The sequence below is a fragment of the Theobroma cacao genome, chromosome 2 (genome assembly GCF_000208745.1).
Source record: "Theobroma cacao cultivar B97-61/B2 chromosome 2, Criollo_cocoa_genome_V2, whole genome shotgun sequence".
In the NCBI taxonomy this organism is placed as follows: domain Eukaryota; kingdom Viridiplantae; phylum Streptophyta; class Magnoliopsida; order Malvales; family Malvaceae; genus Theobroma; species Theobroma cacao.
The window spans coordinates 36302023-36320588 of record NC_030851.1 but is presented as its reverse complement, the minus strand read 5'-3'; the positions used below and the strand labels follow the sequence as shown (position 1 = coordinate 36320588).

The following is an 18566-nucleotide window of genomic DNA, read 5'->3' as shown; positions in this document are numbered from 1 at the left end:
TTAAGGTTGTTGGTAAAAATTATTTAATAATCATTATAACAAACAATATTTTAAAGCAATTTAAAAAAAAGAAAAAAATAGTAAAAAAGGAAAAAAAAAAAAAGAAAAAACAATCATATATGCAAACTCATGTTGAAATATGAAGCTAGTCTCTTCCTTACGTAAATTCCCCTCAAAGCAACAATCCTCTCTCTCTCTCACACACAAAACAGTGAATCATCTATCCGTTCTCATAATCTGATAGCCTCTTCTTTAAGCCATCTCTCACTCTCCTTTCTATATTCTCTTTCAAACCCTTCTTTTATCTCTCTCTCTCTCTCTCNCCTTACCTTTACTTCTCTCTCTCTCTCTCTCTCTCTCTCTCTCTCTCTCTCTCTCAATATCTCAACCATGGCTTTAGCCACGAAAACAACGTTGCCTTTTCTCCTTCTTCTTCTTCTCGTAATATCAATCTTCATAACCCCATCAAATTCAGCTACTGATTCCTTCGTTTTCGGTGGGTGTTCACAGCTGAAATACACGTCAGGCTCACCTTATGAGTCCAACGTCAACTCGATACTCACTTCCCTAGTCAACTCAGCCATGTTCACCTCCTACAACAACTTCACCATGCCAGGCTCCACCTCTCAGGACACCGTTTACGGCCTCTTCCAGTGCCGTGGTGACCTCAACAACGGGGACTGTGCCCGCTGTGTTGCTAAAGCAGTGAGTCAACTCGGAACCCTTTGCCTTGACTCAACGGGTGGCGCGCTGCAACTCGAAGGGTGTTTCGTGAAATATGATAATATAACCTTTTTGGGTGTGGAGGACAAGACTGTGGTGGTGAAAAAATGTGGGCCGTTGATTTCGTCTTACTCGGACGCGTTGACGCGGCGTGATGCGGTGTTGGGTTACTTGGCAGCAAGCGATGGGACCTACAAGCCGTTTCGGGTTGGCGGGTCAGGGGACATACAGGGTGTGGCTCAGTGTGTAGGTGATTTGAGTCCGAGCGAGTGCCAAGATTGCTTATCGGAGGCAACTGGACGGCTCAAAACTGAGTGTGGGGCAGTCAAGTGGGGTGACATGTACTTGGCCAAGTGCTACGCGCGGTACTCGGAAGGTGGAGACCACTCCCACGGGGAAAAGGGTAAGCGGTTTCGCCATCTCTTGGATGGTGGTTCTCCTTCATCTTTTGCGATCCTTTTTGTTCTTTTCGGTTTTGGGTTTAATTTAGTGTGAGTTTGCATGAAATTTACTTTTTAGACATTCTTGAATACTTTTGGGGTTTTCCGTTTTCATGCCATGTGAAATGTAAATAGGTGTGAATTGCATGGTTATTTTGGTAAAAGTCCAAATTATTCAAGATATTTGTAAATTTCTGTTTTCTTTTATTTTTTTTCCTTTTTAGTGTGAAATTGGAATTGAGTGTTTATTCTCTCTAATGCCTTCCATGTTTCTTTAATTAAGTTGGTGGAGCCGTGGAAAATACATGGTTGGTAGCTTAAGGACATTGAATGCCAAAATTTTATCCTTCATCCTTATTTTCTTGAGATGATAAGTAATTCAATAATCAGTGATCAGAGACTGAAGACTGAATTTAGTATTTTGTAGAGCTTTTATTTGACATGATATGATATATATATATATATATATATATATATACTTACTCTATATATATATATATATATATATGTATGTATGTATATATAGATGTTTGATCACAAGAGGGTATGAGATCATGGGTTGAAATTTTTCTATTTGATTACTATGGTAAAAGTAAAAGGAAAAGAAAGACCCTATGATGTTGATGAATTGTATATGGGAATTCATATATACTTTACTCTATATATACAGTGGTCCTTTGCTGGAGCATCTTATACATGTATGACTAATTAGATGAAATTGTCAAAGTGCCTTAGCTTTCTTCTATTAACAACGAAGTTACCTGTAAAAGCACCTTCATACTAGTATAATTCTGCATGCAGTTGAGGCCAATAAGACCCCACTTTTGAATTAATGCCCCATTTGGAATCAAGCAGAATCCAATGTCCCCAACACACCTCCCCCCACCTCAATATAATAATATAATAATCATACATGAATTTTGTATTTGAATTAGTAGATTTTTTTATACTAATAATTTTAGCTTATATAACGTCTATAATTTAGTTAGTTCAATATTTCAATTCGAAACTTTTAAGATAAAATTCTATATTTAACTATTAGAATTTTTTTAAAACTTAATTTTTAGACACTTCAAAATAAATAATAGTCTCTTTATCATGTAACATAACAACATTAATCTGTATTTAGTAGGAATGATCCAAATTTGTTAAGAAACGAAGCAAAGTTGTTCGATCAAATAATTATATAAGCTAGATAGTAAGGAAAAAGGATCTTGTTTCAATAATTGGAAAAAAAAATAAAAGCCTTTTGTTCTTTCCACCTTCTGATATTTCTCATGATCAAACAGTATTTAAGTTTGAAACCAACAACATTCAATGTCGATGAGGTTGAACAGCCAATTTGATGCAATGAAAGCAATTAACTTAGGCATTTCTGATGGAAGGAACATGTGTAGATTATCCTGGATATATAATTGGTATCAACCTTAAAAGATTCAAATAACTATGGTATTTCAATTAATGAGTTCATTATTGTGCATGAAAGCAATTTCTGATGTTTTCTTCCAATTTTTTGTGAATGTAGATACTAATAATGATGATGATGAGATCGAGAAGACACTAGCAATTCTAATCGGACTCATTGCTGGAGTTGCTTTGATCATAGTATTTGTATCATTCTTATCAAAAGTGTGTGAGAAAGGGAAAGGTAAGTTGACTAAGCTCCACTTTTCTCTGTTCTTTTCTGCTTTTCTTTCTCCCTTTTGCTTTGTTGCTTTTTCAAAATTTGAAGTTTGCCATCCCCTCATTTTCCTTTTGCCTTGTTTCCGTATTGCAGGTGGTAAATAAACAAACAATTTCAGGATGTCATGTAAACCTCTGCATCTGGTATATTGTTTTTGCTCCTGGTGGACCTTTAGCTGCACTTTTGTTTTTGTGGTCTTTGACTTTTCTCTCTCTCCTTCTCCCTCCCATCTCTTTTCCTTGATGTTTCTTTCATGCTCCCTCTAAAGAAGATCTCAAATTAATGGGGTTGATAGGAAAGATGTTTATGGAAACAGGTACCTTGAAACAAGTGAAAAGAAAGTTGCAGAAAGATGGAAAAAGCCTAATGACTCTAATAATACCCACACCCCACTTGAGCTTTTTAACCATGCTAGCTTGTTTCTGGGTGTATAATTAGTAAACACTTTTGTGAAAAAAGTGCTCTTTGTGGTGCTGTAGTTAGTGCATTTTGTTGGGTCTTATTAGAGCTTTTGCTAACTTTCCAGTATATTTTGTTTGCAAAAGCTTGAATTCATCTATACTTTAGATTGTAGCATACTTGTTTATTAAACTTCTGTTAATTCAATGTTCAATTTGCTCTGTATTTGCAAACACTACTTGCCCCCACTTCCATTTTATGTAACTTTATAGTATTAAATATTACTCCAATTCAAAAACAATATTATCAATGGGTATTTTTATTCGAAGAATGGGATGTTAAACCTAACTGTTTGAGGAGGAGGTACGCGCAAGCAAGTGCTTCTGACAGCTAAATGGTCAACTAATATCCATGTTGAGGTGTCTGATAAAAGCATATTGAAGGAAGTGAAAATATATATAGGATGCTCTCTTGTTTAGGTCTCTCTAAATATATGGGAAAGAAATGCAAGACATAGCCTTATGTACACCAGTGAATAGATGTGTGAAATCATTTTAGAGTGTTACTCAAATTATCAATCAGAACGGATGCCTGGTCAAATTGAGAGGAGATACATGGACAGTTCAATCTTCAGGTTTCTGCAAATTTTATAGTTATATCAACCCAAGGTTGTTTCAGGCATCCTATATCCCCACTAAGGTCTAAGCAAAACCTATCTAGTCTAGTGTCCAAGGACAAGTTACTGGTGACCAAGCACAGGACAATCAAAGTTTTTTGCTTTTTTAGATATGTACTGATCCTCTGATGAGCAATGATTAAGACAATATTCCCTCTGTTTCAAGGCCAATAATTAAGGGTAATATTCATGAATTAGCTTTGAATCATCTCTCTCATCCATTATCCAATTTGGCTTTGCTTTTTATCAGAAGAGTTTTGATCTCTGTCCCATTCTAATAACCCTTTGGCACCATGTAATTTCTTTTCTAGTGTGTGTTTCTTTTCTGTCCTAATCCACTCCTTTGGCTCCATTCCTTTATTTTATATCTCTCTTTTCATAAACCAGGGCTATTTAAAAATAGATGGAAAGTGGGGACTCTTATATTGCTGAAAGGATTCATGCGTTGGATTATAATTGGTGTCCCTTTGTGTATGTTTATTCCCAGACGAGAAGTTAGATAACGACTAGCTTTAACAAAGGGAGACACTAAAAAGATGGGTAATCAAAGTGACAAAAGGTGTGACAAATTGAGGAAGGCTAATTAGAAAAAGAGTATTCAACTAGTAAAACATATAATGCTCTAAGGAATCTGCTGAACATCATTTTCATCTCTTGCCCTTGGCTGCATATAATCTGTCAGATATTTTGCATTAACTTATGGCCCAATCATTCACCACAAAAAGTGTGTCACTTTACACATGTCAAGGTGCCTAACCTTATTCCTTTGTTTTTTTCAGTCCCCCACAAGACTTCTTCTTTATGGAAAAATGATGTGAGGTTTTAGTTTATGTCCTTAAGCTTTTGAGCTCCTTTCCCATTTTTTTCCTCGACGTGGTCTGGGAAAAAACCAAGTCGGAAGCCGAGTGTCTCGCTCGCCATTAATTGATTTCAAGAATATCAGAAAGAAAAAGAAAAACTCTCAAATTGATTGCTGGTATACTTCTTATCAAGTAATCCACTAGAAAAATGATAAACAGTAACAGAGCCAGAGTGAGCGACTCCTAATTTGATGGTCCATGAGTCGTGGTCAAGATGGCTAGTCGTCCTTTGAACATGCAGTTTTAGGCTTGACAAAATAATGGTTCAAAGTAATAGCAATGACAATGACTAAGAAGCTACTAGAACCCCTTTCTCATATATATCTTTTGGGGTAAGTAGAGATATAACTCTCTATGACTTTTTCAGTATGATCACCTCGGATATTTCATACCTAAAGATAAAAGCAAAATAAATAAATAAATAAAGGAAGCGCTGAACCTAGACAATGAAGTAGGAATTGTTTGTCTATATGAAACAAAGGATCCTTGCAATTTTTAATGTAAATTTGTGGCACCAATAAGAACTGAGATGAGCCTTCTGGAGCGATGTTGACCATCAAAGTAAAGAGAAAATTGATGGAAGTATGGCAGCTGGCTGGTTAGGTTTCTAATTAATTATCTTCCCCTAAAGTCATCTAGACCTCCCTTGTGATCTAGGTTAGTTGGATTTAAAGTGATACTCTATTCAAAGTCTCATTGATTACAAAGATAATATCCGAAACTGATTTCAAACATAATGACGAAACTTAAACTTACAATCTAAATATTTTAAAATTTCTTCTTTGATATTAACATACATTTCTTTATCAGTCAAGTTCATATTTGAAGATAATTACTAACTTACATTTTTACTCATGATTGGCAAAATGAAAACCATAATCCTCTTTTTTTTTTTTTTTTTTATAATCAGAATAATTGAGCAGGGTAAGTAGACTAGGCCAGAAACTATTTGAAGGTGAGCTAGCTGTGCAATTAAGCATTTTGCAGCGACTAAGTTCCACCAATTACAAACAAATTAAGCTTTCATAGGAATTGATTCCCTAGTGAACTGATGCTCAAAGTTGGAGAATCTTCGTAAGCATAATTTCAGATCCAATGTTCCTTCGCCACCCAATGCAAGCATCTGTTAGTGAAAGCATAATAAACAGGAACAAGTTGAATGGATCTCCATACAAATTAATGCCAAGAGAACATCAAACTGATCCAAAGATAAACAAGAGAATACAGATGTAATATATACGTATCGCATATATGGAGTAAACTTCACTCCTTAGCCCTTTGAATAAATATTATTTTTGTTCAACTTAAAATCTTAAACTTTAACCATTGAAATTCTAGTCTTGTACTCAAAAACAAGGAAAATGCTGGCGAGTCATATATTTAAGAGCCCATGTTATTTACTTGGCAAAGGAAGCTCTGAAGTCTGGAAGCTTCCCCCTTCAGGCCCTTAGCTTCCTTGTAATTTCATAAGACGCCCCATATCACCACTCCATTTAACGATCACTGGCAATTGCATTTGCAACATCCACTTCAACCTGAGACCAAAATCCAAGAGTAGAATTTGCTGATAAGTGATAACAATGGACTCAAATCTTTACACCTTCTCGGCTTTTTCCTATGGACAAAAATTGCGTTCTTTCTAAGCCAGGATAAATTATATCAATTCCAAGGGATTATATACATGAAACAAAAGGGGCAAAAGAATTGAAGTGGAATTCATAATTTATAATTTAAACTTGAATTGAAGTGGAAAAACATACCAAGTGCCTGAGATTAATTGGATTAGCCTTGATCATTAATTCATTCTATAATTCAAACAGCCTTAGAGAGCGTTTGGTATTAGGATTGTTGAAACATTTCTAGAAATTTAATGAATGGGTATGTGTTAGCTACAATTGGTACGCTACAATTGTTTGCAATTACTTTAATATATAGTAATTTAATATTTATTAATTATTTTTTCAATACTTTTTCATATATATATATATATAATATTTAATAATTTAATGTCTAAACAATTATTTTCTCAATAATTACATTCAACACCTTCACACGAGCGAGAAATCATGTGGTTTGGCCCAGTTGTACATCAGCGATAAAATAAAATTGGGCCTTAATTGGGCCATATCTAATTCAAGAAAAGCCCAAACCCCTCTCAAACGGCCATCTGTCGTCATTACACCTAGACAACACTCCACGTGTCCCGAGTTCCCTCTTCGTTTTTCTCCGCACCTCCTTCCTCGCTAAGGAAAGCACATTCAAGAGCCAGACCCCTCCAACCCCAAAGCCCCTCCCTAGTCCGAATCAGATCTAACAATTTCCCCCAAACCCCAAAAAAAGAAGAAAAAATGGCTCTAGAATGGGTTGTGCTAGGTTACGCCGCGGGTGCTGAAGCTATTATGGTGCTCCTCCTAACAATCCCGGGCCTCGACGGACTCCGCAAGGGCTTGATCGCGGTGACACGCAACCTCCTGAAGCCGTTCTTGTCGGTGGTGCCGTTTTGCCTCTTCCTTTTGATGGATATATACTGGAAATACGAGACGCGCCCTCACTGCGAAGGCGATTCCTGCAGTCCCTCCGAACACCTCCGCCACCAGAAATCCATCATGAAGAGCCAACGCAACGCGCTTCTCATAGCCGCCGCTCTTATCTTCTACTGGCTTCTTTACTCTGTTACCAACCTTGTTGTTAAGATCGAGCAGTTGAATCAGCGCGTCGAGAGGCTTAAAAATCGCGATTGAGATAAGTGCTTAGTTTGAGAACTGTGTATGTGGGTCTTTACGATATTTTGTTAAAATTTCCTCTCTGATGTGTTTGGATCATTTGGAGGATTCATGTGATAAGAATTATATGTTGTTACTGCTGCATCTTTGGTTTTAAATTTTTGATTTGATAAAAAGTTAGGGTTCCAGGGTACGGCTATGTTATAAGTTTGTTTTAATTCAATATCGAAAGCTGCTTTTGGAGTTGGAATTGAGCCTCTAGTAATTTTGTTCTGCCTGCAATTTTCAATTAAGAGTAAGTTCGCATTTGGCAATGTAGCCTCCACTGAACCTTAGTTAGCTACAAATCGTGACTTTTGTGGATTGTCATGCACTATTTGTAGTACGAAGTTCAGCCACTGCTAGGTTATGGATTTACTGCCAGTTGAAACAGGGTTTCTTGCTGAGAAATCAAGCTGAATCTCTGGTTGAAGTTTAAATATGTCCTATGATTCAAGCCCCTATTATATCATCAATGATCTAAGCAAATAACTCTGATGTGGTTGTCATTTGGCAATTCTTAGTTGTCATTTTCGTGTCTGGCTTTGCATTCTTGTTGTTGCTTTCTACTTCGTACCTCTTAACATATTTGTGTTAAAAATGAATGGATGTGTTAGGAAAAACACTCAGCTTTTTCATAATTTATTTCTGATATGTTTCTTCTATCAATAATTTTTCGGACTTTGCTTGGAGAGTACCTCTTTAAACGCTTTATTCTTTCCAATTTTCTGCTCAACATAGGTTTATTTATTTAAAAAGTTCAAAGAAATGGTGCCCGTTGTAGTGCTCTAGAAATGTAGAGTGCTATAGGTGCACTATGCAAACTGAGGTGTTGGTTATTGTGGCTTCAATTCTGTCCGTTAGAATCATCTTGTAGCGTACGTGGTGAGAGTGGTGGTGAGACCAGGGAGGGCTAGTTAGAAGTTCAGTCAAATTCCTGTGTTCTACAATTAAGTTGCTTGTTTTGTTCAATAGGTGATAACATATATATTAAAAGATGTAAAAGAGATGTCTGATATGTGGCTAGTTTGAAGATGCATAAAGGGAGAAAAAAATGTTTGCAATGTCATTAGTTGTTAAATAACTTTTTCTTTTTATTGGGAAAAAGGGATTCAACTGCTCCTCATTTGAAGAGAAAGATCATGTATAATTACAGAGTCAAATGCTAGGATTGTTGTTAAATTATTAATATTGCAGGTTATATATGAATGAATTGGGTTAAAGACTAACCCCCTGTCATCTTATGCTCAATCTAAGAAATGAAAATCCAATGTTTGTAATGGGGAGTGCATAAAATTTTAGGGGAAGAAGCTTGTTTTAGTCAGGTTGTAGTTTCAATTTTGAGGAATCTAGGTTTATCATATCAAAGGTATGTCACCTGGAGAAATGGTTCAAATATAAATTTGAAACAAGGAAGATGGCCGTATTATATCTTTTCATTCCAGATGGTGGTCAGGCGTTTCACCTGGTTAGCTGGAAATTTTATGCCATAAGCTCTGTTTCTCTAAATGAACTTTCCCTTTTTGTTTGCCCCTAAATTCATCTTGTACCCTTATATTAGTCCATTTATGATATTGGAATCAACGATTTTGAAGCTACTGGTCCGAGTAGAACTCAGTATTTACTACTTACTGGAAGGACAGCAGCTGCCCAAGGCTTTAAGGCTGGGTGCTGAACCCTTTGCCCAAAGCTCCTGATTCAATTCTTGACTTTATTTTTTTTTTGGCTGTGACGACACTTGAATTATTTTAAACTCTGGTTACTCCCTTTATATCTATGGATGAATTTGCTTGACTGCCCAGCGGTGTGAGCAAATGTTTAAACCTCAAACAGCAGAATTATCTGCAGGAGAAGGAACAAACATAATGTTTTCTCGGATTAGCTATCTGCCAGATCAAAGACAAGAATGATCTTTGTTCAGTTACTTCTAATCATGCAAGTTCTCCTAGAATATGGTGAAATGCGCATATTTCAACGGTTCTATTTTCGGGAATATGGCTAATCAGAAATAGGAAAGCCAAGTACGTGAGCAACAAGGCCGCGGCTAGCAGGCAGGAAAGGGCTTGACTAGTTCTCTTGCCGGCCTCCATTTCCTCTCTCCCTAGCCCAACCATCAACACCTTTGGTGTTCATATCCTATTCTGAAGACTCTGTGGGGTAGAAAGCTGGATTTAGACGCCAAATAAACAAAAGAGGATTGTAAGGTTCTAACAGAACACCTACATATACATGGTGCTGAAAGCTAATCGATGGGAAAGTCGATGGATGTAAACATACTAACATAATTGGGGCTGCAAAGGGTAGGTCACTGGAAAGTCAATGACTCGAAAATGCAAGCAACTCCTCTTTGGCACTGGCATTGGGCCAAAGTGAAAAACGAAAAAAGGAGAAAAGAAGTGTAAGAAACCTCTCTTGGCTTTTACCCAAAAAGAAAGCAAAGAAACGGAACCCTTGGTGGTGTTGGATATTTTGTAAGAAATGTGATTGTTGGTATATAATCAGTGGGAATATGGTTGTTAAAAAGATAATTTTGTAGTGTTTGGTATAATATGGATTTAGTTTGAAAGCACTTTTCTTAAGAATGTAATGTAAATTTACAAAACTATCTTTTTGTATAAAAATATGAAGTTAGATAAATTTACATTTTTTAAAATTTTCCAATTTTATCTTTTAAAATAATAAATAATAACATGAAAAAATTACATAATATTTGAATATTAATTGTTTAAATATTAAAAAATGTGAAGCTATTAAATTTGTATTTTTGTTATTAATACATAAAATATTAAAAATAATTATTTTTTGTAATAATGCTTAGAATTATTACGAGAATAATAAGAAAAACATATTTTAAAATAGATTTCTAATTTTTGTTGTCTTTGCACTTATTTGTCTAATTATTTTAAAAAAAAAAACAAATAACAAATGTTTTTTATAATATAAAAAATAAAAATAGATTAAATCAATAAAATTCAAGCTAATAAGTTCATATTAAATTAACCCAAACTTAGTTTAAACACTAAATAATTAAAAAAAACTAACAATTTTTGTTGAGTTTTTTTACATCAAAAGTTTTGTTTCTTGATTTTCAGCAGCATTTGTTTCCGAAAGTTGTAATTTCATTCATCAAGTAAAGAATTCTTCAAAAATACATATGCTCTGTCACAGTAATTTGCAATCTATGTTTGTCAACAAAAAGCAAGCATAAAAGTCAAACCCTTGTATGCTATATCCAAAAAACTCAAATCTACAAAGTCTTTTAGTTGTACATTTTTACAACACTCACAATACACATGGAAAATACAAATAGCCACCACCATCAGCCACAAACCAGGAAGTATAATATCATAAAGACAAAACCCAACTCATATACGAATCCGCAGCAACACATATCAGAATCCCAAAACAAATTTGCAGCAACACATCAGAAACCTAGAACCAGCATGGCAAGCTGTTTTAGGTATTTTACAAGATTAAAACCATCATTAGTAACGACAACGTTGTGGAAAGGTGAGAGAAAAGAAGGGAGAGTTTCGATTTTGTTTCAAAATAAAATGTGATAGAGCTTGATTTGGTGAAATCTTTAGATAGAAAGAAAAAGATATGAGAAAAGAAAAATTAGATGGAGGGCTGGCGGTGGTTTTTTCAACAGTATTTTTTCTTTTGCAGTACATTCATAGCTACCAATACCTGAGAAGAAGAGGAGAAAGAGAAGGGTTGGGCTAGGGCTAAGGCTCGGATAATTTGGGGGAAGAAAAGTTCTAACTTTTCCTATGGGAATCACATTCCCATTGGTCATTGTAAGCACATTGCAAACGGAACACATTCCCTAGTGTTTTTTTTTTTTCAAACCAAACCTTGGATGTCTTTACATTCAATTAAATTGGAGAGGAAGTGTCTCACATGCAACGTATCAGCGGCCCCCTTGAAGTAAAACTAAGGAGACACGAAAGAAGGAGGGAGGATTGTAGGCACTAACGTGATTTGAATATGTTGAGGGGAATTACTTGGCAAGATTCTTTCATGTTTTTCCTTTCAACGGAAGACATTTTTTTGTCGATCAAGCAATGTTTTCCTTTTCAAGCTTTTTATTCCTTCAAATCCTTTTTTAGGGGATGATTCAAAGCTAAAACTTGACTCAAGCTTTATTTCTTCACTTTCTTCCAACTTTATTTACTCAAAAATTTACCCTTTTGGCTATTGCACATGCTCCTATATATATATATATATATATATATATACACACACACAGAGGAAAACATACACAGTCTTGCTTGCTGCAACGGTCAACTGCTGTAAACTCGGATATATTAAACCTGCCAGTGCCAAGGGCCAATGCCTAAAGAGCTGGAACTCAAAAAAGTGGGCCCATGTACGTGGCGGGATCTTATAGGATTAACGGGGGAGATTGACGAGGTTGAACAGCGTGTATGTCGAACCTCTAACAATTCGGTGTCTCCCATGGATGGAAGAAGTTCCAAATTCCAACCGCCAATAATATTCATCTTAACAATTAAGATCTGTTATCTATTACAGACAAAAACCAGAGTCGTCTGCCAGCTGCTGACGCTTCTCTTCTGATCTTCCAAGGTAAAACTAATAACAACAAACTCTTTCCTGGCATAGCAAAAACAAACTCTTTCTTTTTCTTTTACGATTTCTTTGCGATCTTTCTCCCAAGCTGCTTAAACCAATCCTTTTTTTTGTTTTGCAGATAAACTCGTCACCCTTTTCGTTCTTGATTCTTGATCTATATTTTTTCTGTTGATTATTATTGTTATTACTTAAATTTTGAGCTTCAAACCAAGAGCATCATACCCAGAAAAGGAAAATGGATGAGATGAAAGATAAATGGAAGGGGTTCGTGAAGAAAGTCAACAACCAATTTTCATCATCTTCTTCTTCATCTGGTAAATTCAAGGGGCAAGGTAGAGTCTTGGGTTCCTCTTCATCTGCACCTGTTAACCCCATCCTTAACCGTCCCACCCAAACTCAAACTCCCACTCCAAAGCCTATCTCTTCTTCCTCTTCTTCTTCAAATTCTAAGCCTTCAATGCCTTTAAAACCACCAGGTTCTGATCAAAATAAGCCCAGTTCTATTAATAATCCTGAGCCAACTCGCAAAACGGGAAATGGATTTGATCCTTATGACTCATTGATCACTTCTAGCAAAGTATCGAAAAATGGGTTCACTTTAAATATGTTTGAATGTCCAGTTTGTGGTGCTTCTTATACGTCTGAGGAAGAGGTGTCTATACATGTAGAAACTTGTGTTAATACTAATTCATCCTATAGAGAAGGCAGTGATGGTGTTTCGGGGTCAAATGAGAATGTGTTAGAAGAGTGTAGAAGTGGATTGGAGGTTTGTGTTGGTTCATATCTCTCAGGGAAGCCACCAGATGGGTCAGTTGAGGTGGTTCTTAGGTTGTTGAGGAATATAGTTAAGGAACCTGCGAATGACAAGTTTAGGAAGATTCGGATGACTAATCCAAAGATAAGGGAAGCAATTGGTGAGGTAGCAGGAGGAGTTGAATTGTTGGAGTTTGTTGGATTTGGGTTGAAGGAGGAAGGAGGGGAAATGTGGGAAGTTATGGAGGTTCCTAAAGAGGAGCAGATTACTTTGATTAATACGGCAATAGCATTGTTGGAACCACGAAAGATAGAAGAACTTAGGAAGAGTGAGAATTTGCCCTCCACAGCTCCAGCTGAGAAAGAGGAAAGTGTTGAACCAAAGAAGATTGACAGACAGGTAAATGAATTGTTAACTGATATTTTACTCTTTGGTCTAAAGCCCTCCCCCTCTTTCTCCCAATATTTATGTCTTCTCTGGCGTCTGGATTGCCTATTAATCCTTTACTTAATGCATTTAGAAATATTGTTTCCAGTCTTGGCTAGGATAAAATTGCTATGTGGAAAAGCGGTTAGTGACTTGCACTTTTTGGAGTGAAACAGAGACACAATAACTTGATTTTAGGAAGTGTTGCAAAATAGCTTCCATGCACAGTAGCTCAAAATGCAATAATTCCCTGCGATTTCAACAGTAGCAGTGTCCCTCTTGTGCTTTGTAAATCTTCAAGTACATTTTTTTTTTATAAATTCTATTAGGTCATGTAAACAAAATTAGATGCATATAAATAACTCATATGGAGTACTTTGGACAAAAAATGATGATATATAATAAAATACATGTGAAGATAATTTAACTACTCTCAAATTAATAAATATGAGTAGACTGATCATTATTGATATAGAAAAAACTATAAAGATGGTGAAAAACAAATCCAAACCTCCACTTTTTTTTACGAAGAACTATGATAATTTTTTTTTAGATCAGCAGAACAGTGATAATATTAAAATGAAATAAAGTGTTAATAGGTAACAAATGTAATCCTACGGAGGCAGTAAACTATAGAAGTGCTTTTGGTTAGCCAGTATCAAGGGTCCATTTGCATAAAATTTCGTATAAGGAGAGATATTTTACAATTGAAACTGTAAGGGTCTATGCATCCTGCACCTGATTGCACAGTTTATTTGGATTTTATCACAAATTTAGTGTATAGTGAGCACTAAATGGCAATATTTCACCTGTCAACATCTTTATGAAAGTCAACTGATCCCTATGATAAAGTGATGAATAGTGGATCATATGCATTGAAGTGCTCATTGCTCCATAGTGCACCCTCGTAAATTTTATGCAGTGTCAGTAAATGTTTTTTTAACAAATTTCCCCATCAATGTGAAGGGAAAGTAAGGAGCACTAGATGCCTGGTACCTCTCAATGGTAACTGTTGCCCTTCAGAATGTAGTAGAAAAGATGACAATAAAGCAATTTTACTGTGGGAAACTATGGTTGTAGACAGTTAATCCTTAACTCTAAATCTTGCAGCTCAAAATTGAACTTGAACTTGATTCACTGTTGATACTCTACACTATACTCAACTGAATTACCATATATGAAGAGTATGATAGGTAAATATGATATTCATCATAGAAAACATATTTAAAATGTTTTGATTAAGGTTGGAGGTTGCTTGAGTTCATAAGGAGTCAACTAGAACTTGATTATTGATTTCAATTGCTAAAGAGGTTATTTGAACTAGAGAGCAACCAAGTTAAGTTTATGTATTTAGTGATTGAGTACAAGTAGGTCATGAATAGCTTGGTACGCATCCTAAGGGAAACAGGACATGAAACCTACTTTTTGAGGCTGGGAGTCAATGGCAGAAGAAGCCTTAGTTTTATTTAATAAAGCCATTTATATGCAGGTTATAATATCCTAGTAATGTTTGATTGACTTTATTTATTTATTATTTTCCTTGATGAATGGCTAAATACAGCTTTAGCACATACAAAGTCAAGTATCCTAGTAAAACTGAGCCACAATAAAGCAAATGTCGAATTGATGTGATGTGGGTACTGCAAGAGGCTCATGCTGCTCATAGGCCTGAGAAATTAAGAGATATCAGTGTAGCATAGCTAGAAAAAAGGAGTTTGGCTGGGCTCATATGTTTTTCTTTCTAGACATTAATGATGGATTTTTTTTCTCTTTTGAAAGTGTCTGATTGTGGATTAAAACTGTTGCAAAGTGCAGGAAAATGTTAGACAAGAGTATCATCTTAATTCCACATGCTACCTTGCCGCATCACTAGCATACTTGAGTTCTTTTGTTTGGATATTCAACCAATACCATTCTGCTTGTTATTATGTTGCATAAACTTAGGTGGAATAAGGTAGAATATGTTTTCCTGTTACAGACTTGGATAGTATATTTGTTGCTGATATATTTATAGGTGTTAGATCATCAGATTTCTAGATTACAGGATGCAATTCAGGCTGCATGTTCACATTGTTCATTTCTGTATTGGTTTACATACAAGTTTCTTTGAACCCTGGTGAAGCAAGGATGCAATAAAGCATGGCTGACATAATTATTTACATTCGAACCTTCCGTCCCCACTAGAAAACAGAATGAAAAGAAAAGATGAAGAGTGTTCTTGCTCTTATTACCGATGTCTACACATACAAGTATCAATAGTGCAATTTTTTCTTTCAAATAGAAATGTTCCTTTATATGCAAAGTTTGAATCTCTCTGCTATGGTTCTGGTGTTTCCCAGTATTTTGCTTACGTGGACAGGTAGTATTTGGCTATTGAAATGAATATATGGTGAAAATATTTGTTGGTGTGGCCATTAATAAAAGCTTTTTGTCAACAAATGGGAAACCAATTGTGATACTAGCTTCTTTTATGTAGCTCCTACAAAAAATTTTTTGGTAAAACATCTATGTTTTCTGTATAAAATCACTGTCATGATACACTTCTGGAATGTTACTGACAGTTGCCTTCGTTTATGGTTGGTGTAAATGGTACATTAAAAATTATAGGAAAATTGACCAGATAGCTCTCTATTTAACTGTTTCACTTTCGACTTCTATGTTTTGGTTAATCTTTTATGTCATTTTACTATTTGATTCTCATATGTGACTCTTTCTGTTATTGATTTCTCCATTTTATCTTGTTGAATGTTGGTATTCAGTGATTATGCACAATTTTATACTGTTAATCAAGATATTTGATGTGCTTTTGTCTCCCATTATCACCATATCTCAGTACTCTTACTACATTTAACCTATTCTTTTGCATTTCAAGTTTAAAAATTTATTTCAGGACTTCACTTTTTTGGGTTTATATAAGTGATTATTATTATTTGGTTTTGTCCACATACATTTATAACTTAAAACATGAGTTTTCTCAATATAGATCCGGGTCTTCTTCTCTGTACCTGAAAACATAGCAGCAAGAATTGAGCTACCAGATTCTTTCTATAACCTATCAGTTGAAGAGCTCAAGAGAGAAGCAGATATGAGAAAGAAAAAGATTGCAGAATCCCAGCTTTTAATCCCTAAATCTTACAAGGAAAAACAGGCAAAAGCAGCCAGGAAGAGGTATAGAAGAGCGATCATCCGCATCCAGTTTCCTGATGGAGTAGTGCTTCAAGGTGTTTTTGCTCCTTGGGAGCCAACTAGTGCTCTTTATGAGGTTAGTCCTAGTCTAGGTGTTGTCTACTGTTATATTACTTCCTGTTAGTTTCTTCAATTTAGTTAAAAACAGTTTCTTGATACCTAAACAATTTTGAGGCCTTATTTCTTAACAGGTATCTTTATATACTGCTAGGTGTGTTGAATGTCAAAAATGGTTATGATCTTGTCCACAAGTTATAGTTTTCTGGCTTGCTTTGCTTTTGTAGTATCAAGCCAAGAAACTTAGTTGCACTTTGGTTGTGCAAGATGCAAGTTGAGGGTCTCTTAAAACATTAGAATAGTCAGTTCTTGCAACTTGCAACAACATTTTGTATAGTGCACCTGCTAGAATCTGCAGTATCTAATTTCACATAGATCCTGCATCTCATCCTTATAAAGTCTTTCTTGGTTTGAATTAAGCAACATTTTTCAGGATTCTCAAATGATAACTTGTTGTTGGCAATGGAAGAATCATCTTCTGTTCGAATGACATTTTGCACCGCATGCCTGGATTTCCTCCTGCAGAATTAATTTGTATACCATAAAGCTTAATGTCATTAATCCGTGTCTAAACTTTCTTGTCTTTGGAATGTTACCTCTTCCATAAAAAATCTTATCCTTGAATTAAAAGTTTGCATATTTTCTGTGCGGAAACAGCATTACTGCAAGAGTTTGCTAATTATTAGAAGTGCATTCTGCGTGTAGCATTAATTTGTTGTACTTTTTTCAGTTTCATATCATAATGCATCCTGCACTAAATGCTTTTTGTTTATTAATTCTTTTGTTCTTTGGAGGTGGTGGTTTTGATCCCATCCCCACGTGTCTCAAGGGTGGAGTGATTATGTTTCTGGGCTAGAAAGTGTTGTCTGGATTTAAATTCCATGAATTGTCTATGGCTTAGCATTTTGAGCAATTCAGTCCCGAAAAAGAAAGTATTATAATATTATTCTAAAAAAATTGGCCTTCAGTTAGGAGCTTTTGGCATTATTATAAATTGGCTTAGTATTGTGAATAAAACTTCTGTTTACCTTTCAATTTCTTAAAGAAAGGCCTTTTTGGTGTAAAGAAATTAAATACATCCTTTCCCCTCATAATGTTTAGTACTTTGAAGAAATTTCCAGGTTTACTAATCTGTGGAATTTTGTATTTTTAATACGATTTATAAAGCTTTGTGCTTAGTTGAGGAAAGAAGGTTTATATGCCTGAAATTAACAGATAAAATAATTAATGCGCAAGTGTTAGAATTTCATATGATTTGTGCTCTTTTTGATCTTCAGTTTGTCAGCTCAGCACTGAAAGAACCCTGCCTGGAGTTTGAGCTGTTAGATCCTGTAATGGTTAAACGGCGGGTGATCCCTTCTTTTCCTGCAGCAGGGGAGAAAGCCAGGACGCTGGAGGAAGAGGATTTGGTCCCCTCGGCACTTATCAAATTCAAGCCTATTGAAACAGATTCTGTCCTCTTCACAGGGCTTTCTAATGAACTACTAGAAATCTGTGAACCCCTCGTAACAGATTGAGCATCTGCTCCTAGAAATCAAAGCTTTGATTCACCTTTCTATAATTTCTTGGGTACTGAAATCCTATACAGTGGTTTTTAAAGCTGTCAACTCTTCATGATTGTAATTTTCACCAAAGCCTGATTTTTGTTCCCTTGTACGTTACCTAGTGGACAAGAGTTGTCAATGTCCTTGGCGGAGGCCTGAGTCCACTCGTTCTTGTGTTTCGATGATAAATTCAATTCATAATACTAGTATCTACTAAGCTGTGTAAAGTAAAGATATGATTTCGAACGTGTCAAGGACGATGGTAAAGCATGGAGAATTCAAGCTTTATTGCAACGAAAGATGCACTGTAATGTTCTTTGGATGGTAGGCTAGCTGCTTTTCCCAACAAAAGTTGCCAGCATAAAGCCTCCACCCTGTGTGGTGTCAAGCTAATCCAAACCATTCCCTAAATATTATCATTGGTCGTACTTTGGTTTCCTAACGATTTAGTCGAGTAAT

At 35.6% G+C, this 18566-nt stretch overlaps 3 protein-coding genes across 3 annotated transcripts; all 3 read left to right on the top strand.

Annotated features, from left to right (window-relative positions):
• LOC18609859 (cysteine-rich repeat secretory protein 12) lies at positions 343 to 3549 on the top strand. Its single transcript, XM_018116502.1, has 3 exons — positions 343 to 1126; positions 2689 to 2811; positions 2941 to 3549. Exons 1-3 carry the CDS (start codon positions 391 to 393, stop codon positions 2949 to 2951), a joined length of 870 nt encoding a protein of 289 aa, XP_017971991.1. The 5' UTR covers positions 343 to 390; the 3' UTR covers positions 2952 to 3549.
• On the top strand, positions 6986 to 7759 carry LOC18609858. Its single transcript, XM_007045184.2, has one exon. The coding sequence runs from the start codon at positions 7131 to 7133 to the stop codon at positions 7521 to 7523; it is 393 nt and encodes a 130-aa protein (XP_007045246.2). The 5' UTR covers positions 6986 to 7130; the 3' UTR covers positions 7524 to 7759.
• Positions 11883 to 18357, top strand: LOC18609857 (plant UBX domain-containing protein 2). The gene is made up of 4 exons (XM_007045183.2): positions 11883 to 12134; positions 12259 to 13293; positions 16304 to 16582; positions 17841 to 18357. The coding sequence occupies exons 2-4, from the start codon at positions 12376 to 12378 to the stop codon at positions 18078 to 18080; spliced, it is 1437 nt and encodes a 478-aa protein (XP_007045245.2). The 5' UTR covers positions 11883 to 12134; positions 12259 to 12375; the 3' UTR covers positions 18081 to 18357.